The sequence below is a fragment of the Parasteatoda tepidariorum genome, chromosome 4 (assembly GCF_982258835.1).
Source record: "Parasteatoda tepidariorum strain Cologne lab strain chromosome 4, Ptep-v5.0, whole genome shotgun sequence".
NCBI classification, from domain to species: Eukaryota; Metazoa; Arthropoda; class Arachnida; order Araneae; family Theridiidae; genus Parasteatoda; species Parasteatoda tepidariorum.
Genome location: NC_141758.1, coordinates 59,966,338 through 59,986,469, shown reverse-complemented (window position 1 = coordinate 59,986,469; position 20,132 = coordinate 59,966,338). Strand labels below are relative to the sequence as shown.

General features: G+C 26.9%; 2 protein-coding genes across 8 annotated transcripts in view; one reads left to right on the top strand and one right to left on the bottom strand.

Moving 5' to 3' along the window:
- Positions 1-4,883: 4,883 nt before the first annotated feature.
- LOC107443288 (uncharacterized) lies at positions 4,884-7,230 on the bottom strand. Its single transcript, XM_087161202.1, has one exon. The coding sequence runs from the start codon at positions 7,053-7,055 to the stop codon at positions 6,348-6,350; it is 708 nt and encodes a 235-aa protein (XP_087017328.1). The 5' UTR covers positions 7,056-7,230; the 3' UTR covers positions 4,884-6,347.
- An 85-nt stretch (positions 7,231-7,315) lies between these two features.
- The window catches only part of LOC107443289 (uncharacterized), a 28,733-nt gene continuing 15,916 nt past the window's right edge, over positions 7,316-20,132 (top strand). For 2 of the 7 annotated variants that reach the window (XR_015433084.1, XR_011637019.2), the window contains exons 1-3: positions 7,316-7,523; positions 8,924-14,236; positions 19,235-20,082. Coding sequence is in view for 1 of the 7 variants with exons in the window: in XM_087161201.1 (XP_087017327.1) it covers positions 8,938-9,291 (354 nt within the window). In the remaining 6 variants the exon portion in view is untranslated. Of the gene's footprint in view, positions 7,524-7,560; positions 7,687-8,923; positions 17,223-19,234; positions 20,083-20,132 lie in introns of those variants that run through there. The other 5 variants (XR_015433082.1, XR_015433081.1, XR_011637018.2 and 2 more) reach the window with 5 other exon arrangements.

The following is a 20,132-nucleotide window of genomic DNA, read 5'->3' as shown; positions in this document are numbered from 1 at the left end:
CAATGACAACTTTTTTTTTTTTTCAGATTATCTTTAAAAAATTTTTAATTTGTTTCAAATAACAATTTCTTAGTTATGTTTTTCCAATGGTCAAAAATAGCCTAAATTTTTGTTCATAATTCTTATTTATTAAAATTCTAAGATTTATTCTGAACTTTAAAGTTATATGGTTTATTCTTTCATGATAATTTTACTATTTTGTAGACTAGAGGGTGTGCAATTTGCGTCTCGCAGGCCACATGCAGCCTAAGAAATGTTGAAGTGTGGCCTGCGGAAGCATACTTTTCATCATTTCATAAACATGTCATCACTTTTTGATACGTTCAATTTGCATTCATAAAGCCTCTTATAATTCACTAAATATTGATACTTTGTACAGTATTGGTTTTATTTTAATTTAAACCTTATAAATTTTCTTTATTTAAAATATTTAATTTGAATTTATTTATAATATTCAATAAAATTATTTGTTTATTCTTTGCTTTACTTTAATTCTTTGAGCATTGCAGTTTTTTTTATTGTAGTCGGTGGAGATAAAGATTCAAACAGAAAGAAAAAGTTTTATTGACATTAAACAGACAAATACATACAAATTTAAAAAGAATGCCATCTGGCGGTATTAAAAAGAAAAAGACTTTATGACAATCCTTCCCTGGGAATGACAACGATTGTTTACATTTATTTATGTGAACTTTTGTATTATGTGATGTGATAAAAAAAATCATGTTGACTAATATTGCTTAGAACACTAATCTTTATATAAAAATTATGTTAATTGCTGTCAATATACTGAAATGTGTGTGCAGCTCTTCGTTGGTCAACATTGTGTGCGAGTAGCCCTTCACTCAAAAGGGTTGTGCACTCCTATTTAGACCAACCTCTCACTGTATGAAAAAAATAGTAGACACAGCATACTTCCAATGAGATTAAAATAAGTTTAGTTAGCGATGTTATTATTTTATACCATAATAACTATCAAATAAAAAATAATGCATGAACTAAATTACATATTAGTTCAGGGCAAGAAATTTCAATTCTAAAGACTAGCTAGTTTTTTAAAAAAATTTCTCACTACTATTTTCACTAAAAATATGAACAATTTTTAAAATGATAGAAGGTGTAGTGTAAAGAACTTTTTGGTAACCAAAACCATAAAAGAACATAGGATCTGAAAAATTGAAACATATTCACTACAAAATAATAATAATATTTACTTAAAATAAAGTTTCCACATGATTTAAATTGTTCCAATTTCATTCACATATCATAAAGCATAAAAATATTAAAACTAATGTATCAAAAATGTTCTTATACTTAACACCATGTTTTATGTTACGAGATTTTGTCATGTGTTTGCTATTACACCAGTTTTTAAATTAAGAATATGTACTGTTTATTTAATCCCTTCTGAAAGTTATGCTATGTTTCAGGCTATTAATACATGTCTTATTCTTAGATATTTTTTTTGGGGTTAAAATAAAATCATTTTGTTTTGCGAGTATAAGTTTTTTTTATCATAAAAAGTATCAAAAGTCATAGAACAAGAAATTGATATGTTGGTGCTATTTATTGAATCCCAGTAGCCAACAATAGTGGTGCTGAGGTTATAATTCAGAAAATTACAAACAGTAAAAAAAGAAGAAATGTATAAAAATTTCACTATGTTGAAATAAAATATATACTCTGTACTATAATTTTTAGTATATTTTTACACATTTAAAAACTAAAAAGCAATGCTGATTTTGAGAATACTTCTTTGAACATTTTGTGATAAAGAAAAAATTAACACAATCTCAAATTATCAGACATCTTAATACCAATATGAATAATGTATCATATTGCAGTTCAAATTAAAATGTCATATGATAACTATAAAACAGGCTTAAAAGTAGATAGCCAGACTTAAAAGTAGTTTTTGGGTTTATGACAATAATATTTATTTTATTAAAATATACTCAAATAATTGAAATAAATTTATTTTAATATTTATTTCAATTATTTGGGTTAATATTGGCTTGCTAAAATTAATATATATATATACATAGAAGAAAAATAATTACTAGATTCAGATGCTATATATGTATAATACCTATACAAATATTCTGCACATAACAGCTGAATGAAAGTGACAATAAACTTGTATTTATTTCAGGTCACATCAAGATCTGACATGAATATTAAATCTTGGTATACATGTTTAGCTCTTTAGCTTTGGTTTTCCACTAAAATACTAACTATTACAAGATCCAACTGAAAAGCTTGGTGAATGGGAGCTTAAGCAAATTAAAGAAATAAAATATATTATCTTTATTTATCTTGAAAATAATCAATTAACCACGTAGACATCATAAATAGAGCTGCTAGTATAAGTCTGTAAAAGCCTCTTTTACAACAAATCGAATTACAGGTGTTGCACATCTTCCAAAAATATAGCCCAAAATCTGTACAGATTTTGCCTTAATTCATGGCAAATTACTAATTTCTATGGTATCGATATCAATCATTTGTTGAGTGTTGTAGTGAATGTGATAAGTCATGTTCAGTGGTTTCCTTTCCTCTTAAATCAACCCTAAATACATCTCATGTTAAGGGCATCTGTACAGTACACCTAAAATATTTATTCAATTTATAACAAATTTTATGTTTATGCATTTCAATGTTACGCTAGTGTTTACAAACATACCATTCAATTGCCCCATCTGCATCCATTTCTTGAACCCTTTAATATCTGCCATTTTACCATAGATTTTTCCTGGCTCTTTAAATTGTGTTGTTTATAAGGTCCAGTCAGTGAACTTTTTTAATACACCTTGTATGTAACGCATTAATAATCTTTTATTATTATTATTAAAAATTGAAACAAAATTAAGTTTGCAACAATTGGTTAAGACGTTTTCGTAGTAAGTCTTTTTTGCTTTTTCTCAGAAAAAGGAAACAAATCTCGAATCTAACTATTGAATAAATTCATAAGATAATTAAAAAATTCTGGATAGTAATTAAAGCAATGCATTTAATATTTTTAAAAAAAAGTTTTAAACTTTACATATTAGTAATAAATGAATTTAGAATATATTACTGAAGGACTACACAAACAAGTTAAAATTTTACATAAAAAAAAATTTCTTACATCAGTTGACTAAGTTTTATGAAAACTGGTAAATAAATTTTGATGATTAAAATGGTGATTAAAATAAAATCTTATGGTGATGCGATAATATTTCAAATCAAGTATATCATCTCAGTAAAAATAATTCTCAAGGTGAAGAAATTACAGAAAAGTCCAAATAGTAAACTGGGTCTTTTTGTGCACACGGTTTAATTAGAAAATCATAGACCCAGAATGACAAGTAATTTTTTAGACAAATATATGCTTAATTTTTTTTTTTTTTAAATATTAACCCTCCAAGCTAGTTGTCTTCCACATTCAAAGTCATGTGTCAAGATATTTTTAATTAATAATTATAAAAATAAAAATGGGAAAGATCTTAGTCATCTCGGACGGTAATAATGATTATATTCAACCTGATACATTAAACAGTCTTGTTATTTGAGAACACATGGTCTTTAACTAAATCACAATCAGACCTGCTTGCTGTTTTTTTTTTTAAAAAAAAAAAGCCTTGAGAAAAATCCTTGGTGCTATAAATGTGGATGGCTTATGAAGGAAATGATTTAATTTTGAGCTGTATAGGCTATTCAAGGAAGCTGATGTAAACAAATACATAAAAAATAAGTCGCTTAAAGCTTGCAGGTGTCATGTCTGTCGATTGGACCCTTTTTACTAGACATTTAAGATCTTCAATTACAAACCAATGGGAGCTAGAATTAGAGGTAGGTCTGAAATCAGATGGCCTGACTGTGTGAAAGAGAATTTTAAAATTCTAAGAATTACTAACTGGAGAACAATCACAAAGAAAAGAGCAGAATGGAGGAAGGTTCTAGGGAAGGCTTTGACCCACAAAGGGCTGTCATGCCAATAAAAGAAGTTATTCGATAACTACTAGGCTAACTCAGCTTAGTAAAACCAGAAAATTTCAGTAAATTCTAGAGATTTTTCTAAATACAGTATATTTTCAAGGAACTTACTCATTTATTAAAAGACCTAACCAATTATACTTGCAACGTTTTGAAATTGCTTTAGTTCTTTATATTTATAAATCATATAAATTTGTTTTTACATCAACTCTCTGTAAATTTTCGAATAAATATAATTTTTATAAATTACTCTGCTTTTAACCCAACAGCTCTACGTAACTGCCTAGTGGGAAAATTGCCACTGTCCAGATACTTAAATTTAATTTCTAAATATGCATGCATCATGCTATATCATTGTCATTGATAAAGAAACCTTTAAATACTTTTTAAAAAATGTAAAAAAATCCAGCATTTGAAAAATTCACAATAATGTTCACCCATAAGAATTTATACAGAGACCAGTCATTGATGACTTAGATTTAAAAAGCAATTATTAACTGTCAAACAAAAGAACTCCTGCCTCAAATTCTAAGACTATCTGCTGCTATGGAAACATAAAAAATCAAATTTCGAAAAGAGGAGCTCTCTCTCCAACGAGAATCAAGCCCTGTCCAAAATTTTTCTCTGCATCATTACTTAAATTATTCAACCTCTTGTTCATAGTTACTGACAGTGCTCTAGACGCCTAGCAAAGGAAAGGAAATCTTTCATTAAGACCAACAGTATAAATAAGAGCTGCATGTTGCGGGAGCCAGAAAATAGTGACCACTAAAGTTATTGAAAGTTTAACATTAATACAGGCTTTACTGTATAAAAAATTAAATATATATTAAGAAAAATGCCACAGAACTTATATCATATTTAAAACAGAAATCATTTAATGTGTATATCAAATAACAACAAATACATATTTTTTTTAAATTTATTTTATAAATTCAACATTATTTCTTTTTTTAAGAGGTAGAGTACCAGGGCTGTAACTAAAAGATTCTTAGAAGGAAAAAAGCAGAAAAATGAAATTTACTTCCTTAAACTACTGTTTAAATCATTTGAGGATATTTCAGTCGAAAAAAAATTTCCCAGCATTAGTAAGTGTTAAAATTGATTTATTCTCACCAGAAACTTATAGGTGCAGTAGGGAACCGATTATCCGGAATGGTCGGGACCATCGCTATTCCGGATAACTGATTTTTCCGGTTTTCTGAATCGCTACAAAAAACCGTTTTTTTTTTATTGTTAAACCCAACTAAAAAAAAAATTAGGAAATAATCTTAAAAATAAGAAAAAACGATGAAGTAATACACTAATGATTATTTCCAAAATGATGGAAAGGTAAACATCTTTAAAAAAAAGAAAGAAAAATCGTAAAATCTTACGAGGAAAAAAAATTTTTTTTAAAAAAATGGCGAGAAAATTTATCGAATTTTGTTCCGGTTTTTGGGTTTTCTGATTTCCGGATAACGGGTTCTGTACTGTAATACCTTTTTCTAACATTACCAATAAATCACAACCCTAGTTTCAACAAAGAATAGCGAGTCATCATATATCTAGCAACAGTGAGGTAAATTCTCAGTATACTTATCAATTGGCAGGTTACTGGACCAAAATGGTTTCAAAGTGTTTTCAAGTATTAAAAAGAATTATAGTTATAATATAATTAATTATTGTGAAACTGTTAGTGATAATTTTTAAAGAGCATTAAGATTTTTTCATTATTATTCCTTATATTTGTGTGAAATTAATGTAATAAAATAAAAGTCCACTAAGATCTAACTGATGCATTTATGATAAAACTTGTTAATTTTCGTCAACCTTCTTTTAATACACCACTAACAGATAAGTACAGTTTGTTTATCTAAAAAACTCCCCCTGCCAGAGACTGAGGCTGTTATGGAAACAAGGAAGAGCACGTTTAAGAGCTTTTGATATTGCACTCACAGACCCCCATCAAAACTTGTCTCAAATGTTTACCCCACGCCTCTACTCGAAATAATTCAACCTTGTAACCATAGTCACCGACAGTGCTACTGACAACTGGGGAGTTCTCTAGATAGACAGGCTAAATTGGATTCTCATATGAAAAGTGGAAGTCAAAGTTTTTGGAGGGTGTTTCCATATCTGTGCCTGCTCATACCAACTTAAATCCCCATGAGATGATTCTAGTGCTTTATGTTAATTGAAAAATACAAAGAGTGAGAAGCTTGCCTCATTCTGTGATTTAGTGTTTTTTTATTTTAAGTTTCCTTCATGCCTCTGTCCCGCTGTTGACAAAACTTGGTAACTATTTTGACCCATATGGATACAATTAACTCATTTCATTTTCAGTAAAAATTGACTGTAACTCACAAAATTTGAAAAAATTAACAAGCATTCTACTTGAAATGTACAGCATAATGCTTCTTCAGATTTCCTCGCTCCGTAAAACTCTTGTTGCATATGTCACAATAATGACGACGTTCATTGGTGTGCATACGATAGAAATGAGCTCTATAACTGCATCTTTGTGCAAACCTTTTGTCACATACTTCACAAACAAAGGGTTTTTCACGAGTATGAGTTAGTAAATGTCTTTTTAAGTGACTAGTTGATTGAAATTTTTTGTCACAAAATTCACATGGGTGTGGCCTTCCAGTGTGACAGTAATAATGCAGTCTTAGAGTACGACGTTTAGCAAACCGTTCTTGACATACATCACATACGTGGGGTTTTAATTCAGTGTGAGTAAACAAGTGAGATTTAAGAGTTGATTTATCAGCATATCGCTGATTACAAACTTCACACATAAATGGTTTTTCTTGGGTATGAACTAAGTGATGTCTAGTTAACTGGCCTTTAACACGAAATTTCTTATCACATAATTCACAGGCAAAGGGTTTCACATTATTATGAACCGTGCAATGGGCAATTAGATTGCCTTTTTTACGAAATGTCATTCCACAACAGTCACAGACAAAAGGTTTAATTGGGGAATGATTTTTAACATGCCTTGTAAGGTTATCTTTTTTAGGAAATCGTTTGCCACACGTTTCGCAGAGAAAAGGCAATTTACTTATATCTGGCTGAATTAAATTCAAATTCATTTCAATAATAAAATTATTTAAAAGCTTATTTAAGTAGGTTAGAATTGTTTTAGATTTTTACATTAAATAAATCTTTCGGAACAATTTCAGTTTTTATGCGATCAAGAAATAAACATATCTCAAAGGACATTTTTCAGAACAATATTTATTATTTACAAAAGCAATTGATTGATTGATCTTCACTGAAAAGTGCGGAAAGTACATCTGCAAAATCAATTAACAATCAATTAATACTCTAAAGTGAGCTGTAAGCGTATGTGTTGACGATCATAAAACTTCGAAATTGTGACAATTACCCGAATCCGATTGTTAACAGATTCTCTAAATTTTGAACGTTAAAAATTAAATTAATGTAAAACTAAAAAACATTTGAAAAGCACTATAATTGTGACAAGAACATTCAATTTATCAAGGTTTAATGAAAATGTCTCTATGTGATTAAATGGTTTGTTCGCGTGAAGCGCAAAAGTTTGTGCTTTTCTTATAACGAATTATGTGTTCCCCCAAAAAAAAAATATATTAATAATTTTCAAAAACTTATAAATATTTATTTTAATTCTTAATGTATTTCATTTTTACTAATGCAGTTTGGTGAAAAACTTTTTGCTAATTTGAAATAGTGAATTAACAAGTAGCGAATTTTCACCATTTCGTTAACCTGTTCTTTTATTAATAATACTATTATAGTATTGTTTCCTGTTGCTTTTGCAATTCAGTATTAAACTAAAAATCATTTTTTATCTTTGTAAGCAGTCTATTTGATTGTTTTTATGCATGCTAATGTAAATAAATATATATATCTAACATATTTCAATTTCTAGCGCATCGTTTATAAAGCATTATTGTTAAATGTTAGTTTGACTTCCATGATTTATGTGTATTTTTTGGTTAGCCGGACGCAAAGGAAAATTGACCCAAAAATTCAGACCAGCTACTTTTTATTTTATTTGTTATGTTATATATATTTTAAACACATAAAAATTAAGTAAAATGAAATGAAAAAATTAAATTTCGTTGTTCTGGACGAACTAAAGGTACTGTATTTTCTGCTTAAAAGCTTTTTAGTATTGTGTTAAATATGGTATTTTTGCTTTAATGAAATAGTGGGTAAAAATTACATTTTAAAATTTATGTGGTTTCATAGTACATTATGTAATGCAATAAGGATACAAATTTGCTTTTATTTTATTTCTAAATATAAGTTTTTTAACTTTTTTTGTTAATGTAAAAGTTTACCAGTCTGTGTAGTTAGTCCTATCGGGGAGTTGATCTCAAATCAGAAAGGTCCTAGGTTAGAATCCCAGACAAGGCATGGATGTTCATTCATTCTCTGTACTATCTGTCCTTACTGTGGGAGCAATGTTATCCTACCTAATATGCTGCCTCTGTAAGAGTGACCAGCAGTTCTACCCTACTGATACCTAAATGACGAATGTCGGGTAGGTATTGGAAAGGAAAAAAAATTGTGGAGAATATTTTACTTTCATACCCGGTAATATTTCATTTACTGTTAATCCTTTTAAACAAATTTTATTTAATTTGATTTAATGTTTTTAAGTAGTTAAACTAGATTTTAACAATTCTGCCTTTTGAAACATTTATTGATATTTTATATTGTGATTAATACTATTTTTATATATTTTCAGAATCTTCGGAAGAATATGAGCACTCTTTCTCAACATTTCAAAAATAAATTATTTCTATTTTTCAGAAGTGTTTACAATAATTTATAATAAAGTTATTGTTATATCTTAAATGTAAACCGTGTTGATTTTTTTGTATGAAATTATCAGTATTAACATTAAATTTTGTATACATTTAATATGGATAATACTGCCAATTTTTTATAATTTTTTTTTCCCTTTAAGATTCTGAAGAAGATATGGATTCTGATGATGATGATATTCCAGCTGACGTGAATAAAATATATGCTTATAAAGGACGTCTTTTCTGTTGCTCATGTAGTTACTCGACTCCTCACATGAGTCGCATTAAAGCCCATTTAGTTGTTCACAGTGGAAAACGTCCTTTTACTTGTGAAGTGTGCATGAAAAGTTTTATTCGTAAAGGGGATTTAAAAGATCATTTTCTGACGCATACAGATGAACGACCTTATTCTTGCCCAATCTGCAAAAAACCTATGCGTTTTCGAAGCAGTTTAAAATACCATATGAATACCCATAAGAAAGATGATAAAAATGACAGCCAAGACAATTGTGATGTGAATGAAAATTAGAAATATTTATTCGGATTTATTTGATCTTAGTTTTGCTTTTACAGTAAAACGCCTTTTTATGTGTTTTAACGGGCTGAGACATAATATGAATTAATGAGGTCCGCGACATGGAGCTTTTGGGGCCTGTTCCAAATTCCTTCAACTTTTGAAGATTAAACAATTGTTGACAGTCGACTTTTCAAACGATCCAGTTCATAGTTTTCACGTGACGCCATTATTTTTTATTTGATAATAATCCATTTTTCAATGTTATAAATAATTTATCAAAACAACAAATTATGGTTAAAAAAATTACAATATTAAAGGAAAATACAATTTGCAATTTTTTGAAACTTATCAAGCATTTTTACTGACTTTGGATTGATCAACCTGCTTCAGATATTCCAATCAGATTCTCAATATTTTAAATAATTTTTAAAAAAATTTTTCATTATTTTAACTAATTTATAAAAACAACAAAGTATAATTAAAAAAATTGCAATATTAAAGGAAAATACAATTTGCAGCCAATAACTTGATTAAAATTTATTGACTACTTTCTAGCTGTATTGTTGCTACATCTTGGTGCAAGCTCCCAAAAAATCCAAGTCAGAGAACTGACCCATTATCATATACTTAAAACACACTTTAATCATGAAAATCTTGCTTCCTAGCAAGCTAATATAACTTTTGATGTATATCTTATTCTTTATGTAAATTGTGTGTCGATTTAATCTATGCATATATATCATAATTTAACACAAGTGCTTTTTAACAAAAAATAATCTATGCATTATTTTTTTTTTCTATTTTGTTTTACAAGCAGCATAATCATTTTTTTTTTTTAGCTAGTGAAACTTATTTTTGAATTGTATCACATTTAATCCAGATAAATGCTGTAAAGACAAATAATGTATTTAAAATAAGTCCCTTTAAATTACTGTATTGTTTTTGTGAATTTTTTCTTTTCATTCCTTTAACTCTAATTTATCCTTCCAATTTATTTTAGTGATCTGCATCTTCAAAATTTTCCATAATAAAAGCAAAAATTTAAATAGTTTTAATTAAGAAAGACAAGGAAAATAAGTTTTGTAATAGATGGCTAAGAATAGAATATGAATGTTAAAAAATATAAACTGAAAGCATATAAATAGTGTGTAACTGTATTTCATAAGAAAGCAATGTGAAAATTAATGTTACAAACAATTTTTTTGTTAGAATTTTCCAGATATTTATGTGCTTACAATAATGCTTATGTCTGTTATGTTTTATAGCCTTAAAGTCATGTAATTATTAACAGCATTCCACTTTAAATTTAGAATTGTTAGTTTTTTCTTTAAAAAAAAGGAGGAAAAAGAACAGTTGTTTATTTGAACTCATATGATGCAATGTATCCCAGATCCCCCCCCACCCCAATCCTCTTCATGAAACTTTTAAATTCTAGAGACATTTTCCCCTCTCTCCTATAGGTTTGCTTTTATTTTAGCAGTCTAAAATTATTTTTGATGCTTTATTATTAATACTGTAGGATTATATGATGGAGAAAAAAATAACTTATTAAAAAGAAGAAGAAAAAATATGATATAAAAAATCTTTACTGCATTTCCTTACATTTTTTTTATTTATTTAAATTTGTTTTAAAATGACAACTCTTAAAAAGCTCTCAATGTATTTTAAAATTACTTCTTAATTGTATTTTATAAATGTCAATAATCTTCATTATTCCTTAGTAATTTACTTGGCAATTGTATTAAAAATGATAAATTAGTAATCAGTTTTTATTTCATTAGTCTATTTTGAATCATTCTAATTGTAATATTATTGCTAGATATCATCCAATTCTTTTTTTAAATATATATGAAGGCATATATGATATTTTAATAAAGATTTTCACATGAATTATTTTGTATTAAAATATCCTTATCTTATACTTGCATAAAGTATATTTATGAAATCTTGTTGCTTTATTTGGTATTTTATTATTTTCATATTACAAATATTTTTACAAATATTATTTTCATATTACTAATAGTTTTTAGTTCTTAAAGTTATAAATGTATATTCCATGTTGTTATTATTAATTAATCCCTATATTGATTGTTAAAATAACATGTACATAGTTAATTGTTTAGCTTAGAAATCTTAAATTATTAAGAAACAAAAATTTAGTATAGTTTATTTGAAATTGTTTAGTTTAGAAATCTTAAATTATTAAAAAGCAAACGAAAATTCATATTAATAACTATAAATGCCCCACAAGACAAATTTTTCATTGCATTTACCTAAACAAAAGATAATAATTATTTACTATAAACTGGGCTGTATATAAGTATTTTATTATTAGTTGTTTTATAATATTTTCTGTACAGCTTAATTTTGTGTGAAACATTTATGTGAATGAAATATATAGCTGAGGTAATGATAAAAAAAATTATTATTAATCATCCGATTCTGGAAAAATATAAACATTTTGTTATATTGCAGAAGCTTAAAATGCTTTTCTAATAGTGTGTGTCAGCTTGCTGTTTTCTTAATTGTATGTAAATGTAACTTGAATAAAATATAAAATAATTCTACTTTATTATTAAGGTTAACATAGTTTTATCTTCTTTATTTTTGTGTTACTTTTTGAAAAGAACTCTGAATATAAATCTGTCGTTTAAAAAGAAATATGCATTGCGAAAAGGAAATATTAATTTTCCCTTTTCTGTTTAATCAACCCATTAGTTACAATAGACTGTTAATAAATTATATATTAAAGTAAATCATTAATGTAATTTATCGATACTTGTAAATAAGTATGTTTGCAATGAAGTTTCCAGTTCTATCAATATTCCCAGTTCTATCAACCCATTTCCCAGTTCTATCAATATTAAAAGGCTTTAAAAAATTAGACATTTTCCTTCCTAATCATTAAGTTGAAAATTGTGTTCTAAAATTTTATTTGTATATCTAGTTATACATATTGATTCTTTATTAAAAAAATATATATAATATTATTTTATATGTCTGTTTTAAAGGAAATCATAGTTAATATTTTAGGAAAATGCATCAAGTTCACACATTTAAGTGTTCAAAATTTAAAATTATAGAAATTAATGAACTTTTCTCTATATTATATTTTTAAAATAAAAATGCAGGCTGTGTTTATGCATGTACATCCCATTTTAATTAAATTCTAGTAAACCTTTTCCAAAAAATTTAAATAGGGATATTTCAAACCAAATCATAATATCTTATAAAATAATGTATTAAAAAATATTGATCAAGCATATCATTTTCTTATTAGAAATTGAAGCATCATAGTTTTGAAAATTGTGTTTTATTTTATCAGCTTTATTTGTGCAACAAATATTTCAAATAAGATCTCGTCTTCAGAAAGTTAAAGATAAAGGCTATGTACATTTCTATATTAACTCCATTGGAACAGTATTTTTACTTTGTGTAAAAAGCCTGAAAAAGCTTTTTAGATTTTATATAGTTTGTGACTAAGCCAACATAAAAAAATAGTGTTATATTTATGAATAGAGAATTAGATCTGTTCATTTTTGAATAACAGCTATTTTCAAAATAAATATTTCATTGAAAAATTGGCAGCTTTATTACATGTGTTTCTTAATAAATATTGTAAGTTAATGTTGTACTGTTTAGAAAATACTCATATTAACTTTAGAATATGCAAATTTCTGAGGGGGGGGGGAGAGAATATTGTTAATTTTTTTTTACTCTGAAAAAAGGAAGAAAAATTTAACTTTTTTGTCTAACCATACTTTATAAAAAGTTTTTATAAAATGTATTTAAGAAAAAACAGAAAAGGCCAGAGCTTTTAATTTTACCAAAAAAAAAAGAACAATATTTCTCATAACTTTGAACATGATCTTTAAAAATAAATTTAATAGTTGTAACTCATAAATTTTCAAATACTGCTATATCGAAAGAAAATATTGTTGCTCGTAAGTTAACATGTTGCTTCTGTGCTAGCTTTAATTTTTCTTTTTTTATTAACCCATATATATCAATGTTATGAATCTAAATTTGAATGTCTGCTTTTAATTTTAACTTAAATGTATCTTTAATTTGTCATTGAATGTCTTTACTGTCTAGTGTCATTGCTAGGGCCTTGTACCTATGATATTTGTAAAAAAGTTTCTTAATATAATTTTTCTTTATTTTTAATATTGATGCTTGCAAACCTTGTTTTCTATTTCATCATATAGAAGAAATTAAAAAGAACGCAGTAGTCTCAACATTTCTAGAAGCCATTTAAAAAAAAAAAAAAAACTTCATTGACGAGTTAGCGTTAATTTTTAAATATTTAGTAGAGCTCTTAAATGCAACATTTTTCACTTTTAAGTGCCACTATTGTGTTTATTAAACATAAAAGTGTAAGAACAGTGTAAAATATAAAAAAGAAAAAATACATTGCTCTTTTTTAGAAAACAATTCCAATTAAATAGAATAAGCAGGATAATAATTAGGAGTTCTAAATTATTCATGTACTTTAGAAAACCGTAGAAATAGAACGTTTTAAGGCCCCTCAAAGTCTGATGAGGGCTCTGCAAAAAGTATTACTTTGTTTAAACTTTTGAAGAGTTTTTTCTACATACTGCTTTATTTGTTCAATATATTTTATAAATGCTTGAAATTTTAATTCAAATACTCAAAAAATTTTACAGGTTTGGATGGAAACATTCCAGGATCTCAAGAATGCATGTTGTATAGCTGCCATATGTGTACATACTATACACTGTTTGAAAGAGAACTTCAAAAACATGTAGAAAGCCATGATATTCAGAGACCGTTTAAATGTGATAGATGTGAAAAAGCATTCACTCAGAAACATCGTTTGATATCTCATCAACGTAGTCACACTGGTGAAAAACCATTCGCTTGTGAATTCTGTTTTAAGCGGTTTTCTCGCAAAGATTCAATGCAAACTCATCTAAAGCTTCATAATTAGTTCTATGTAATGACATCTTGAATAGCTTTATGCTTGTGAATGTTTTTTAATTTCTATTCTCTTTTCAGTAGATGTTTTCCTAACTTTAAAGTGGATGAAACATTTTCAGTTCAAAGAAAAGTTTATAAATATAAACAGGGTGTTGCATAATCATTGCTTAATATATGTTTTAGAATCTTTAGCAAAAGATAAAATTCAAAAATCTGTGATTAGGATATGCAAAATTAATATTTAAACTAGAAAAAAGTACTATCAAAATCTGATGAACTATTGTGGAAGGGGAATTAAATATATATATATATATCAATTGGAATTAAGAAAGTTAAAAAGATATTATTAGAAACACCTTCAAGTCTGATCTGCAACCAAACAGGTTTTGACGATTTTAAGTCGGATTTTGATAGTGATTTTTCGCATTTTGATATCTTTTTTCCTTGCTTAAATATTAATTTGTGATCTGTCTGTAGTTTGTGCACTTCATTAAAAACATATAAAATATATATTAAGAGCAGTGATTATGGAAAACCATACATGTTTGTTTCATTACAATATTGCCTATGATTGGGTATGCTCAAATGGTTGTTCATCAGCTGAGCTATAAATGATCATATGTATCTTTAAGCTAATGTACTTATTCTGGGGTTTAGTGTAGTGTTATTACATAATTTCTTTTCATTCCTTTGGGTGTACAAAATGGGCATGAAATGGATAGTTAAAAAAAAGTTTTGTTATGAACTTATTTTTTACAGAATAACTTTCACAAATCAGCTCTTTTTTTCATCTTTTTTTGTCATAAATTTGTTGAAAAAAACTATTCTGTCAAAAGAATTAAGAATTATATTTTTTAAAATACCTTTTTCGTGGTGTGTAGTCATATTGTGTTCTAATTGAAAAAAAAAGAAATTATGGTTTAATAATACTTTTGATTGAGAAAGGACTATGTATTATGTACAAAAATTGAGAAAAATAATTGCTTTTAAGATTAATTATGGAAATCTCTAAGACTTTTTTGTTTCTTCAAAATTTTTTACATGTCACTAGTCATAATATATCCTGCCTCAGTTTAAATGAAATGAAATTTAAATTAAGAATTATTTTATATTTAAGTTATTCTGTAAAGTTGTCATTTGACTGAATTATTAGTTATAAATTAGATATTAGGAAATGGAACCAAATTAAAACACATATTTGACAGTAATCAAATATTTAATAAGAAAATTCCACTATTTGTCTTTCTTAAAATTGAACTGGAAAAAAAAATAATTAGCTTAAAGTTTAGAGTTAACATTAAAATGTGAGTAAGAAAAAATTTAAATAAAGTAACAAAACTTGTATTACTATCAAAAACACTTAACATAAATCGAAAAGATTTTGCAATTTAAAATCTTTTATTTATATCTATATATTTATTTAAAGAGTTCTCTTTGTTAAAAAAAAAGTATCTTGTATGTATGATATAAAATTGTATTTCAAATGTGAATAAAACATAAATAGAAGATCGCAATTACTTAGTTTGAGTTTTTGTATATTTTAAATCGATATTAGATACATACTATTCAATAACTTGGTAATTTTGAACAAAAAGCATAAAATCTGGCTGAATTTCTTATTGTTACTTAGAGAAAATTTTGTTTTATAACTGAACAAAGTTATGTTGAAGAGCTATATTTGTTTTCCCTGACTTCATATTTACTCTTGCTATTTTGACCTTCTTTAATATTCGTCTAGTTATTCATTATACGGTGATTTTACTTTTTGTGAGTGTTTTATCTATGTTGTTTAATTTTCTCCTTATTTTTTTCCATATTTGGTTTTTAAAGAATTCAATTATTGTTACAGTGGGATTTTTTACCAGTTCTTTTGAAGCCATATTTATTTTATCAGACCCAAAGGTTAACTTAAAAATATATTTTGCATTTTTTCTTTTTTACTAACATTTTGACTTCAACAATTCTTACTTTATAATTTTTTCCTGTTTAAATTTTTTGTATTTATCGACTTTTAATAATTTGAAAGTTATTCAAATATTGTTCAAAACAGGCAAAATTATGAAATAAATATATTTATTGTGTTACCTGATTGTCTATGAAAACATGAAGTTTTTATACTACTGTAGTGTTCCTCTGTTTTTAAATGAAATTAAACTAGTTAAACCATTTTTGACTGGTCTGAAAAATCTTCTCAGATTTTGGTTTGTAGTATTTTAAATATTTTGTTTGTTGTATCTTTATATTGTGGAAAATGCAGATATTAGAAATGATTGCAAGTTTCATTTTGCTTTAGAGTTTAAATTACCCCCCCCCCCTCTTTTTTTGCCTTAAAATATATTTTTCTTTAAAAATTAGCACATCTGAGGGATATTTGAGAAAGAAATACTCATTTAGGATTGAGGTTATAACTATGATATAAACCAAACCACATAACTGCCTTGAGCTTTGATGGCTCAATGGTTTTCACTGAGCTATCATTGTGAACAATTAGGGTTCGATCCTTTGTGGCAGCTTGAAGCCCACCCAGCTTCTGTTCGATGGGTACTCTCTAGTTTGGGAAGTAAAGGCGGCTTGTGCGCAGTGCTGACCATATTTTCACAATTATGTCATTGGTCTCAAAATTGTGGATCCTTAACCTTCATGATTCCCTTGACCCTCAATGGGCTTTTGTGAAAATGCTTTGCTTTACAAAATTGCCATTTTCTCTTTTTCTGCAGCATTTAAATCTATATCCATCAACTGTAATGTTGACTAAGCTGGATTATATTGTTTTATTAAGAATAAAATATTAATGTCTGCAATCAGTTTTCTAAATTTTTTCTGCATATTTTTCAAAATATATTACTTTGCAATTGCTTTTTTTAACTTCCATTAAAATTTTTCTATTAGTGTGACATACTCAAAGATTCTGAGTTTATTATATTAATATATATTACTCATTTTAAATTAATGAATGTTAAACAGTGTTATTAAGTTTCAATAAATTTATCCTCAAGCTTGAAGGAGCATAGTCTTTTTTAAGTATTTATCTTTTTTCATTATTAATAGATTTATAAAAAAATTGAATTAATTTTTATATTAATTTAATTGTTGTAAATTATTAACATCTTGGATGTTTAAATAAATCTTTCAACACATTTCTTTTGATAACGTGTTTTGTTACTGAAAATTTTCTATAAAATAAGTGTGATAACTCAAAGAGTTTTAAATTTTATAACAGCTTGAATTAGTATCTCTACATTATTTAAAGTCCAATTTCTAAATTTCTTTGTAGCTTATTGAAATTTACATTATAAACAATTAAAAATGTTTCTTTTGCTAGTTAAATAAGTTTCCCAACTAATTTTTTATTGACATGGGCCATACATTACTGCTCAACGTGCCACATTTTACCTTGGAGCTGCAGATTGTACAGTGAACAAAAAAATCACCCTGAATAACTTTTGATCTAATGATAGAATTTTCATGTACTGGGACTCAATGGTTTAAGCAGTTGTCCTCAGATAGGCTAATTAATTTGTACAAACGATATATTATGTTAGAAAATCATGCACAAAAACATGCTTTTTCAAATAAACGTACCTTTTCTTTAATGAATTTTTATTCCTTACCCTTGAAATATAGGAGTAGCTTCAAACTGGGAAATATAGTTTAAATAGTTTGTTCAGGAAAGTTTGAACCTCTTTATGTTAATTTTACTTTTTGCTTATTTGGCCATTTCTTTCGTCAACTTTTTAAGCTACTTGGAAAACTTTTGCACTCAGTTATATTCAGTTATCCAAAGATAATTCCATACAAAAAATAATTTATAATTATTAATGAATTTTTTATTTAATTATAGGCAAAAAAAATTTAAATTTTAACATGGAAATTTTAAGATAATTTTAAAGATATTATTTTTAATTGACAAAATAAAAAATTTGTGTGTAATCAAATGAATAGTTTCAGAGTAAACAAATTCTAAAATTTTATAATTTTAAAATTCGATTTCGCAAGAACTATTTGACCCATTTAGCTTGAAATTTTGTACTTTGCCATTTATAACTAGTTTCTTTAAAGTTATGTAAAAATTTATATACCTCACAATTCAAAATATTTCCAACTATTATTAAATACATCATTAAAAAATTGTTAAAAATTATTTTTTATATGGAATTAACTTTGGATAAGGGAATTTTATAATTGTGTGCAAAAGAATTTTGCTTCGCTTATGAAGTTCAGGAGATATGACGATAACAAATAAATAAAATGAACATTATGGATCCAAAGTTTTGGACCACTCTCCTGACCAAACTATTTTGATCATATTTCCCAGATTGCAGCTACCCTCTATAATGTAATGGTAAGGAACCCAAGTCCATCGAAAAAATATATATATTTATTCAGCAATTATATTTAAGTTATAATGTGAATACTTTCAAATTTAATTACGTTGTAGACATCTTTTATGAAATTGTGAATGTAAAATTTGAATTTCGGTGGAACTTTGCACCGAATTTCAGTGTTCAAGACCAAAGTTGTCAAGTTTTGGACCACTCTCCTGACCAAACTATTTTGATCATATTTCCCAGATTACAACTACCCTTTATAATTTAATGGTAAGGAACCCAAGTCCATCGAAAAAATATATATATTTATTCAGCGAAAGTACATTTTTGTGTCTGATTTTGTAACAAAAAATGTCATCTGCACAAATTAATTAGCATATTTGAGGTCATCTTGACTCATTAAGATTGGGTCCTAGTACATGAAAATCGGATCATTGGATCAAAAGTTATTTAGAATTTTTTTTCACATAATATATCATTTTCTTTTATCATTCTTTAACTATAAGAATTATCCAAGATTCAAATGCTTTCATTTTCTGTGATTTAGCAATGTTATATTGCTTTATGTATATCTCCCCCACATGAACTGAAAAATGTTTGACCTTTTTATGCTCATAAATAATTTCTCAGTTAATATAATATTATATTAATAATTTTACAATAAATTTATAATATTCTACTTTTAGCTCATAGTAACATTCAAGATTCGGACAATCTTATTATCTGTGCTTCAGAAATGTTCTATTGCTCCATGTGTGATTTTTCTTCAAAACGTAGAGGAGATGTTTCCCTTCATTTAAAAAGCCACAAGCCTTTCTCTTGTAAATTATGTGGAAAGGGATTTGCATATAAACATGTCCTAAAAACTCATATGCTGACTCATTCAGAAGTTTTGCCTCATTCGTGTCCTATTTGTTCTAAGAGATTTCGTTACAAGCAAAGCCTAGATTATCATCAGCATCTGCATTTTATGAAAAAAATATGAATTTGGCAAATTTTAAAATGATATACTTAAAAGGAAGGATGTAAAACGTTTACAATTCTTTAATTATTTTTTGTGTGTTTAATGTTAATATTAATTAAGATTCTCTTTGAAATGTTTGGTTTGTCCAAATGTATAAGAGACAGGTGATAGCGTCAGACATACAGTAGCGATGCCATTCACTACTATAAATTAAGAGTGGTTTGCAGGTTGCATATAACCGATAAGCTAGTTTGCTTTAGATCACTTAAAGTGAATGCAAAGTTTTACTAAGATATATTCAGAAAATGATTGTACAATTGAATGGTCACTGTTTATGGTGAACTCTGTTTAGGACAAAGAGCTGTGGAAAAATGGTGTGAAATTTGTAAAGGGTGTACATGAACAGCAGATCTGCGGAAGAATCTGTACAAGTAAACATGTTCTCCATTGAACCCATTGTTGCTTCTGTTTCTGAAGCAATTTGAGGCTCTATAGCCTTGGCTTTAAAAACCGTGTATGAAGACGATGTTACTTTTCATTTGGGCCACGTTATTGCTAACTCAAACTTAAGTATGTAAGTCAGTAATTTTTTATAGATAGTGCTCTTACATTAAGATAAT

Excerpts from the sequence above, each read along its gene's own strand:
- LOC107443288 (XM_087161202.1), bottom strand. The coding sequence starts at position 7,055 with ATGAATTTGAATTTAATTCAGCCAGATATAAGTAAATTGCCTTTTCTC.